Source organism: Odontesthes bonariensis, chromosome 4, assembly GCF_027942865.1.
Source record: "Odontesthes bonariensis isolate fOdoBon6 chromosome 4, fOdoBon6.hap1, whole genome shotgun sequence".
In the NCBI taxonomy this organism is placed as follows: Eukaryota; Metazoa; Chordata; class Actinopteri; order Atheriniformes; family Atherinopsidae; genus Odontesthes; species Odontesthes bonariensis.
The window spans coordinates 18,441,746-18,451,264 of NC_134509.1; the positions used below are offsets into that span (position 1 = coordinate 18,441,746).

The following is a 9,519-nucleotide window of genomic DNA, read 5'->3' on the forward strand; positions in this document are numbered from 1 at the left end:
GCTCAAGGGAAAACACACCCGAAGAACTGGCAACAGCACATAACCATGACAGGTACCCAAGATTTACAAACCTCAGAGAGCCTTGGAGCTGTTTTTCTTCTCCTCGGTTTGATGTTTGATGAAGAAAATGGTAAAAATATTGATATTGCATGTGTGGGAGGAGTATTTGGAGAAAGATGTCCAGAAACAACATCAACCCAACCACATCCACAGACAGAAACAGGTCCCGCTGATGAATAAAGCATGAAAGAGATGTTGTTGTACGCGGTGAGATGCAGTGAGGCGTGCACATGCCTTCAGGTGAGCCGGCTCCTCGGGTTAAGACTCAGGTCCACCCACACCTCAGGGGGGACGGGCACTGTTTGGGGACAGTAATGTTCACCTTCTGGACAAAGAGGACAGATGGTTTAATAGAGGAGTGAATGCATCAGCATACGTTAAACAGAGGAGGTGTCATCAGATAATAACTGAGCGTGTTCCTGTTTACTTGTGGTGCTTCCTGGCAGCTTCGCCCTGACAGACTGTGGCTGGTCTGTGAAGTCCCTGGTTAATCTCTCACTCCATCAAGAAGCAGCAGCACCACCATATTTGGGTATATCCTTTTCTAGCTGATTTGCTCGTCTTTATCAATAAATATTTGAATGTGATCACTGTACATCTTGGTGTGATGTCCGTTGTTACGTAGTCTGAGCCATCCGAAATAGATGAGGCTGCTCTGGCTTTGCTGCTGCTTTTTCCACAGCCAGATTTTTTTTAAACGAGTTTTCTGTAGAGTGACCTCATTCGCACCTTGAATGTTGTGAAAAAGCATTTCACATGTTGGTCGGGCAGATAAGCCACCCGTAGGTGACAATGATATCAGCAGCAGAAACAGCTCAGTGAATCAGGAACGGAAAGGATCTCAAAGTGTGAATTTACGAGCAGAACTTTAGAAGCCGGAAACTCCCACCGAGCAAATAGGAATTATAAAACTTTTTGGAGCAAAGAGAAGAAGTCCAGTTGACTTCATTGATGCATTTGGGATTACCATGACCGGGATGACTGAGACATGAATGTACAGAGTTGTTGGTGCGTCACATTGATGCGAGCTGGAGAAGAAGCAGTTAAGACCACGGTCGCACCTGATGCCATGACGTTCTGTTTGCAGCTAAACGAGATTACTGTTCTCTCAAAGGACCTGCTGACCCAAACCAAGACACTTCCACCACCGTGCTTCACAGTTGATGTGAGGTTCTTTGCTGATTTGCACTGAAACACAGACAAATCAGTCTTATGTACATTATTCCTAAAGGCCAGCTCTTTGCCTGTGGGCCTGATTAATCATTAAGTCACCTGTTCACATGTTTTATGGCTTTTATCTTTACAGCACTGTTTCTTTGTTCACTTATCTCGGTGTTTGCATACTGTGTGTTTCAGTGTTTGAGGCAGTAGTAATTAGTTTTTCTGTTTAAAGTCTCCCAAACAACAGCATGAGAACGACCAAGCTGCAGAATGACTGCGGGTTTATTGCGGGCAGCTGGTGTAAATGGATCAGACAAAGAGGCGACAGCTGCGTACAAAAGGCTTTATTGAAGCTATAGAAATAAAAGGAAGAAAGAGTTAAACTGTCTTTCATGCATGTTCCTGTTTCTGCAACCGTTTGATGAAGGCACACCCAGCACTGATTTAAAACGTGAAGTAAAAACACCTCCCATCCGTCCAACTGTCACGTGTGTCTGAAGCTGCTCCGTCTCCTGGTTTAGATAAATGTGTGACTGCTCTGTGAATTATTGTTAAACTACTTTTTAGGTTAAGTTTTAGTCCTTTTAATTCTTTAGGATTTCTTCCCGTGTTTGGTTCAGTTCCTGTATTATTTCTGTAATCCTCACCCTTGTGTGTGATCTGCAGCTTTGCTTCCTGCCCTCATTAGCTCTCAGCTTGAATAAAGTCTTGTCTCTACATCTGTGTCGTTTGTCCGTCCTGCCGTTACTCTCGTAACTCTTGCTTTGTCCTCAAGCTTCCTCCTTCCTGTATTTTTTTTTTGCCTCAGCTGTAGACCGCCACCTTTTGGATGCCTGCTGTTACACAAGCAGCTGGGTCCTCAGCCAATCCCTCACACTGAGGACTGCAGCATCTCAGGAGACGCAAGCTTTGTTTGCAGAGCCCTCTGGAGGCAGCAGTCATCACACTGTCAGAGCTGGATGGAACACCTGATAGCAGGGGGCTGCAGGAGTAACATACAGTAGACATGTGGAGGATCACAGCAGCTACAAGCAGCAGCCAGAGGAGAGTTTTCCTAACGTTTCTGTTAAGCTGCTGTGTATCATACACACTTATTGCTTTAAAATCTAAAGAAAATAACATGTTCAGTCACTTCTGGCTTTGTGCATTCAGTTTTATTCAGCTGGAGTTTTTATTCAATTCAGACTGTTTCCGTGAGTTCATTGAAAAGCAGGTAACTGAACACAACGTGTCACCGGATCATATTATCAACACGGACGAAGTCTGTTCTTGGTCTTGGATTTTTTGGTAAATAAATTTCTAAATAAGTGCGACTTATAGTCCGGAAAAGATGGTAATTATCTTCAGAGTAAAGTGTGCTGAAAATAATCCTGCATTTATCAGACGTTTTCTGTTTTTAAAAAAAAAAAGAATCTGGCTGCGTTCAGTTTGTGTGGATTCATGCCGGTGATCTTCAGAAACTAACAGAGAGCAGCAGGACTTCTGTTCACCTCTTTCTCTCACAGCTCCTCCCAGCAGGGATGTGAGACAGAAGAAGAAACTTAAACATCTGATCCGTCCTACAATAAAACACCTGGCGGCTGATGACTTCTGCTCTCATACAGATAACGGCTGGCTGGATGTTCTCAGCTCCGACTGACTGAAAGATCACCAGCAGATAGTTTTAATACGTTTAATGAAAAGAAGCGAGCAGGGCAGAACATTTAGATATGAATGAATAAGGATCCAGTAAGGTGGATGTCTGCTTTTTATTGGATTGGCCCAAATGTACTTGGAATAAAAAAAGCCATGAAAAACATCTCCTGCCTGCTTCTCTAACATTCAACACAGCGATCCTTTATATTAGATCACAACTCAACACTGAAGCAGCTGTTAAAAAAGCCCAAAATGTAGATTAAAAGATGAATTTAAGCCATGAAAAGCAGTGCTCATATCCCACGTGTGCCTCAAATTAAGCCGAACCCGCCGCACAGGTATGGATCATCATCAGCGAAGGCGGCGACCATTTTGGAACTAGCCTCTTCTCCTTTCCTCCTCACTGTGTCGATGAGGTCCCGGGCTCAGCAGCTGAGGGTGGAGCTGGACACAGATATTTGATTCAACAATCAGCAGCTGCAGCGCAACAGAGACGAGATAGAAACAGGAAGAATCTCTTTTTTCCTGCCTGTCTGTGGCTCTTTGAGCCCGCTGCTTCTTAAAGAACTTCTCTGTGTAAACGTGACGCTAAAGTTTTATCTCTCCTCACTGAGGGGTGTTGCTTTAACCGTTATCATCTAACCTGCATGAAAAAAGCAGAAGAAAACAGGGAGAGCAGCCGGTCCCTTTTCCTATTAATGACAACCTGACTGGATGTTGATCTTTCTGATAACTGACTGATCTTCCTGTTCTCCGAGCACTCTGCACACTGTTGGGAAGCCGAGCGCATCTCTGTCTCCCAGAGAGAAGGATCATATTTCTGTTGCCTCTGAGCAGATTTAATTTCAGCTTCCTGACCATCTGGGACCTCCTCTGGGAGTTAAAGTCCCACAGAAGCCACAGACACTTGGAGCATGTCTGTTTTTGCAGAGAGGTCCTCCTGGACAGCGAATCTTTGACCCTCACAGTCTGAAAGCTGCTGCCACAGACTCTGTGCTGCTGTGATTACCTGGAAGCTGGATGTCGTGCTCCCACACGCATGCATTTTTTGGATCTTTGATCGTCACAGTGATTCGCTCAACGCTGGGCGGCAGGAGGATCTCAAATGTCACCGAGTAGTTTGGTCCATATTCTTCATAAAACTCAGCTTTCTGCAATGAAATGGAGATAAGTTCTTCTTAAACATGTTTAATGTGTTCAGGCTTGTATTCTCTGGCAGCAGAGGGGAGTCCGACACCCACTTTGGGCTGTAAGGTGAAACCTCCGGGGTCACTGTGGAAGCTGTAGATCTCGTTCATGTGGAAGCGACAGAAGGACGGGGCCAGGATGAACTCCCAGTCTGCGTGCTGCGCTTTCACCTTCAAACCAGAACATTTTGTTAGACACTTTGTCGAATCTAAATCTGAGCACTTACAGATACAGTTTAAGGGTTTTATAGCGAGCACTTTGTGACTTAAAGGCGACAGTTTACATCTTGCAGAGGCACGTTGCTCGGCAGCAGGACGAAGCTGAGGCTGTTGCGTGGACAGCGTTTGCGTATCAGGAACGGCAGGGTTTGGCAATTAATCGGTATCGTCTTGAAGTCCTTAAAGCGCTTCACAACATCCCACACGATGCCAAAGGCAGAGAGGTGCGGGACGTTCACGACCACGTGGGTTTCTGTGATCTGCAGCGGCTGAATGAAGTTCAGTCCATCGTCAGTGATGTCGATGACGGACAGGCTCCCAGACACCAGAGCTGCGAACACACAGGAGCAGATTCCACGTGAGACGGCACGCCGAGGGTAAATACTGCTTCTGTGGGCTGGTGTCCACACAGAGGAGCTCTTACCAGGTTGAGGTTCACAGTGTGGGAGGTGCAGCTGACTGATGGAGTCCTGAGGACACTTGATGCCGAACAGCGGCCCTCCGGCCATCTTTTGAACCGGTTCCAGGAGCCTGTCGTCCCAGATCAGAGTCTTGTACGTCACCTCCCCCTCACGGGTCACAGTGAACACCAGGCCAGTCAGAGAACACTCGAACAAACCTGAGCCTGGGAACTTGAAGCTGAACGACACAGAAAGTAAAAAAAAAAAAGATTCTGCATGATCACAGTCTGGGTCGTACAACCCAAACCAGAAGAAGTTTGGACAGTAAGAAGAAAATAATATGCAGCAATTCTGACATTTACTTTGACTTTATTTCCCTTTTTTTTGTCCACTAATGCGTTTAAAACAATGTTCCTCAGAGAAAGATTGGAAGGGATTTGCATATTTCTCCCTCTGCAGAGCAGAATATCATTAAAGCATTCAGGGAATCTGGAGGAGTTTCAGTGTAAAGGACGAGGGAGCAAGCCTAAGCTGGACCCCCGTGATCTCTGATCCCTCAGACAGCGCTGCATCAAGAACCCTCATTCATCAACAGCTGATAGAAGCACATGGACAAGGGATTACTGTGGGAAACCTTTGAATCTCAGTTTAAACTGATATATCAGCCACAAATATCAAAAGTGGCTCCGATTCGATGTTTGTTGCTCATTTGTGACCCAGATCGGATTTTTTTTTTTCCATGACGGCTCGAGTCACTTGGAATCAGATTTCCAGCCATCCCAGTTCTGTGCAGGCTGAAGTCGGCGCATGTCTGCGTCTGTCTGAGCGAAAGAAGATGGACGTCAGCCGGTGGAAGACCAGCTGGACTTAGGGGCTTAATTCTGCTGATGTCTGTGTTTTCTGCTCATGCGGCTCAGTTCAGTGTGGTGAACGGTTCGCCCTGAACTCTCATGTTGGCCACATCAGAAAGAATAATGTGAGCTGGCCAGCAGGAAAAGGATCTGAGCAGTAAATCAGAACCGAGGCCTGAAGTTTGCTTACCTGTATGAAATGCCAATTCTCTCCTGGCTCACCTTGGGCGTGAAGTTTGAACGAGCCTGTAACCCAGAAAGGACAGAAGAACTCCGTTTCACCACGGATACACAGCTGTAATGCAGGTTCTGTTGGGCAGCGGAAAATACTCACAGCATCCATGTTCAGCTCGGCCCCCGTGGACAGTCACAGATGAAGTGGCTCAGTGAACGTGGAAGGTGTAAACGAGAGTTTTTGTTTCAGCACTCAGCGAATAGAAAGACAGAACACCAGCCTGCCAGTCCAGAAACAGTCCCAGCACTTCTCACAACTCCTGTCCACCTCCCAGTAGCAGCGACACATCAGAGTCTCTGTGCACAGAACCTGAGTGTACGGGTCAAACCCGTCTGGAGGAGCAGGGTACGGCTGCTCCTCTGGTGCGGCTCAGCTTCCTGCTGCACTCAGAGAGGAGGAGGTGGTTGTTCACAGAGACGCGGTCAGACGTCAGATCACAGGCATCTTAGGAAGAAACGACCAGAGTCAGGTTTCAGTTTTGGTTTAACAAAGCAGAAGTTCTGTTCAGAAGCTGTGGGCTGGCCCAGTGTTCTTCATTCTGCTCCACACTGAGGAAGAGGAACACATAGTGAGGACAGATGTCACGACACTGTCAGTAAATATCCAACATCTGCACCCGAAAACCACCGCTTTCTTTGACATGAGACCACATATCTCAGCCAACAAGAGGAACGGCTCTGAACATTTTCTTTATTCTACATGTATTACTTCACAATTTGCCAACATTTGTCACAAGATGTCGTTAAAAAACAAATATTCTGCCATCCTCAGTTCTACATTTATGAAATTAATACATTTGCTGACATTTTAATCATGATATTTAGTTGATTTCCGATCAGTTAACGTTCATTGTAAACTTCACCAAATAGGTTTTTTCTTATTTAGTTCTTTTTAATTTTTTTTCGCCATGGAAGTGACTGGAACACCTGAGTTTAATTATTCGGACGGGTGAGAGAATACTTTTGGCAATATAGTGCATGTCTGAGGCTTAAAAAGTCGACTGATAACTGATGTCAGAAATAAAATTGATTTCACCCGTAAATCACATGTAGAATAATAACGCGCTGATTACAGATGAGTGTTACTTCTTACACTGTGTTATTACAGAACATTTTCACTACTTTAACCTAAATAAATACTTTCTTTAACTAAGAGAAGGAATGAAAACTGAAGTATTCTTTGATTTAAAAAAATAAATTAAAAAAAAAAAAGTCTCAAAAACATGTGGAGAGAATAAATGGCAATCACGGTCTGTTTTCTCTGTTTATCCATTTAATTTTTTTACATGTTGTTTTCTTGTGCTAACATTTGTTATTGTTCAATTTTCCTCATTTATTGTGCATATATGTTGCTGTGGTTCGATAAAGTTTGGCTTTGACTCACAAAAGTTAGTCAAAACCAGCGGATCAGCAGCCAACAGGTGGAGGTGATGGACACACTTGGGAATCACTGGTGCACGACAACGCGCTGCGCCGTCTTTTCAAGGCAAGCGCCAGGCCTGAAATGTCATTTTGACATCACGGGCCACCAGCGCCGTGAGCGACGCGTCAACTGTAAATCTGCCTTACACCTCATCCTGACTGAAAGTGAGCGAGCGACACTGACATGATACGACGACGAAATTTCGCGAGGGTGTCCTGATATTCAGCATGACGATTTTGTCGGGAGTGATTCTATTGGTTCAGAAAGTGCTCACTTGAAACACCGAGTTCTCTGGCTCCCTTCGGTTCAGATCTTTGTGGTACGGGTCTACGTACGTACGACCGTGCAGTAAACACCGTAACAGGCGCGGCTGTCGGCAGGCGGCAGCATGCAGTGATACGAAGGGAGAGAAAATAGCGCCAAGCGACTGTGAGGACTGACTTTTTCCTGGAGAAAGATTTTATGATGCAAATGTATTACTCTTTTGAACGCATATTGTTTTGAGAAGCAAAACGATTTATTTTTGTTCCCCCAGCCAACTAGCCGGACTACCTTTGTCAACACAGAAACGAGGCCGGAACTCGACTCACAGCACGCGCGCGCGGGGGGGGGGGGGGGGGGGGGGGGGGAATAAGAAAATGTTCATAAACGATATTGCTAATATTGGATGTCATACAGCTTCATGTCAAAAGAGGCGAACTATCCCTTTAAACTTCCACCATCTGGTCTTCAGGCAGATTCTCAGAATTCATGTAAAATGTCGGCTGAGCCATGAACAGAATCCTAACGGGTTATCCGGTCCCAACAAAAGGCTGATAACCAGCCTGGGAAGGTTTCATTAAATCAAGGTTGGATCAAACAGGATGCAAGTACCTCTGGCTTTTTGCTTTTGTGCCTTTTGTCTCCACCCACTGTGCGACACGTGTCCAAGTCGTCAGTCCGGCACAGTACTGTTGATGAGAATCAGAATCAAAACCACAAAAAAAAACAAAACAAAAACTGTTTAGTCCAAACAGTTTAGTGCTTTATGAGCTACTTTATTCTGTATTTTACAGGCAGCAAGAAGAGGAACTTTAGCAGTGTGTGATGTGTTCGAATGCCCATTTTTGTGTCAGAACTTTGAAGGAATTGAAACACTGTGCTGATTGTTTGGTTTTGATCCTGCTGATAACGCATTACAGTAGTTTACACTGAACATGAATGAATGAAAGCAGCTGTAGTAATGTTGATAATATCAATTAAACTGAGATCAGATGCAAACAGCCGATCACAACGCATCTGTATTCTGTGGACTCAACACTGAAGCTCTTCAGGTCTCATGTAGGATGTCAGAAGTTAAAGGCTCTAGCATGGTTGCCGCGTCCACCACCGCCGTGACAGACGCGGCAACCATGCTAGAGCCTTAAGGCAGGCTGCATTTGTAAATGACCGTTTTAATAATGTTTACATATAAACTGGACTTATAATAGCGAATAAGTGAAAGATGAGGCACACCTGCCAGCTCATTGGAAATCAGGCAACACTCCGCCGGAAAATTAACGCTTTTGGATGGAAACAGCGTTACTTTGTACTACTCGTTTACCTTGTGAATGAAAAAGTTTATCTTTGTAACCTACAATAATCAGTTCCATAAACGTTTAACCTATTGGCCTCTCCGTAACAATAAGGTGTATTTACGCATTTTGCGGCCTTAAAGCTGCTGTTCTGCTATGAACCGCTGAATTAGAGGCGGATTGAGTCCCTCTCCAGCTTCCTCAAACCTGTTGGCTAGCATTAGCTTTAAAGTTTGTCTGTGTAAGCACGCAACTTTACATGACAAACAAGCCCATAAAACCCGCTTTGTTAAAATACACGTCACCCGGAAGCGACATCGTGTCCAAATAAAACTTATTTCTGACCTGTTGGGATGAGTTTCCGCTCCTCAGCAGCCGAACACAACTCTGTTCGGGCTCTGGCGTCGTTAGCCTCAGTGGGACGCAGCCAGAAGTTGGTTTCCGGTGTGCGCGCAGGTGTGCGCGCAATCAGCACATCTGCGCGCACATCTGCTCTAATCAGGCGCAGCCAGTTTCATTCATGCCTCTTCCGTTTTCTTTTTTGTGTTTTCTATTAGAGGTGTTAGATCAATACTTAACACCTGTGAAATCCCTGAGATGTTTCCCCTCTATAATAATAAATTATTATTAGAATGGTTATTATTATTAATAATAACCCGTCCCTTACCTGTTGGCAACATTAAATACTTAGGAATAAACATTTCTATTGGCAAAATAATGAACCAAGGATCAAACTTGCTTTGCCTGGAGAGATATTAATTCCCATCCTGACATGTGTGGAGCGCTACCTGGCTT

The 9,519-nt window shown here is 44.9% G+C and overlaps 1 protein-coding gene and 1 long non-coding RNA gene across 3 annotated transcripts; both read right to left on the reverse strand.

The window, feature by feature from the left end:
* Positions 1-2,879: 2,879 nt before the first annotated feature.
* Positions 2,880-5,989, reverse strand: LOC142378616 (NACHT, LRR and PYD domains-containing protein 1b allele 5-like). Its single transcript, XM_075463332.1, has 7 exons — positions 5,849-5,989; positions 5,705-5,760; positions 4,687-4,901; positions 4,328-4,593; positions 4,098-4,214; positions 3,866-4,007; positions 2,880-3,300 (listed from the first exon to the last, which is right to left on the reverse strand). The coding sequence occupies exons 1-7, from the start codon at positions 5,855-5,857 to the stop codon at positions 3,257-3,259; spliced, it is 849 nt and encodes a 282-aa protein (XP_075319447.1). The 5' UTR covers positions 5,858-5,989; the 3' UTR covers positions 2,880-3,256.
* Positions 5,990-6,026: 37 nt separating this feature from the next.
* LOC142378621 (uncharacterized) lies at positions 6,027-9,174 on the reverse strand. 2 transcript variants are annotated; one of them, XR_012769620.1, is made up of 3 exons: positions 9,070-9,174; positions 8,045-8,121; positions 6,027-6,193 (listed from the first exon to the last, which is right to left on the reverse strand). It is a non-coding gene; the product is annotated as an uncharacterized LOC142378621 (long non-coding RNA). The 2 variants fall into 2 exon arrangements; XR_012769621.1 differs by having other exon boundaries at positions 6,027-6,297.
* Positions 9,175-9,519: the final 345 nt, after the last annotated feature.

Excerpts from the sequence above, each read along its gene's own strand:
- LOC142378616 (XM_075463332.1), bottom strand. Across the intron at positions 4,215-4,327 it reads GCAACGTGCCTCTGCAAGAT|GTGAAAGCGCAGCACGCAGA; the intron begins GTAAACTGTCGC and ends TCTGGTTTGAAG. Across the intron at positions 4,008-4,097 it reads GTTTCACCTTACAGCCCAAA|AAAGCTGAGTTTTATGAAGA; the intron begins GTGGGTGTCGGA and ends ATTTCATTGCAG.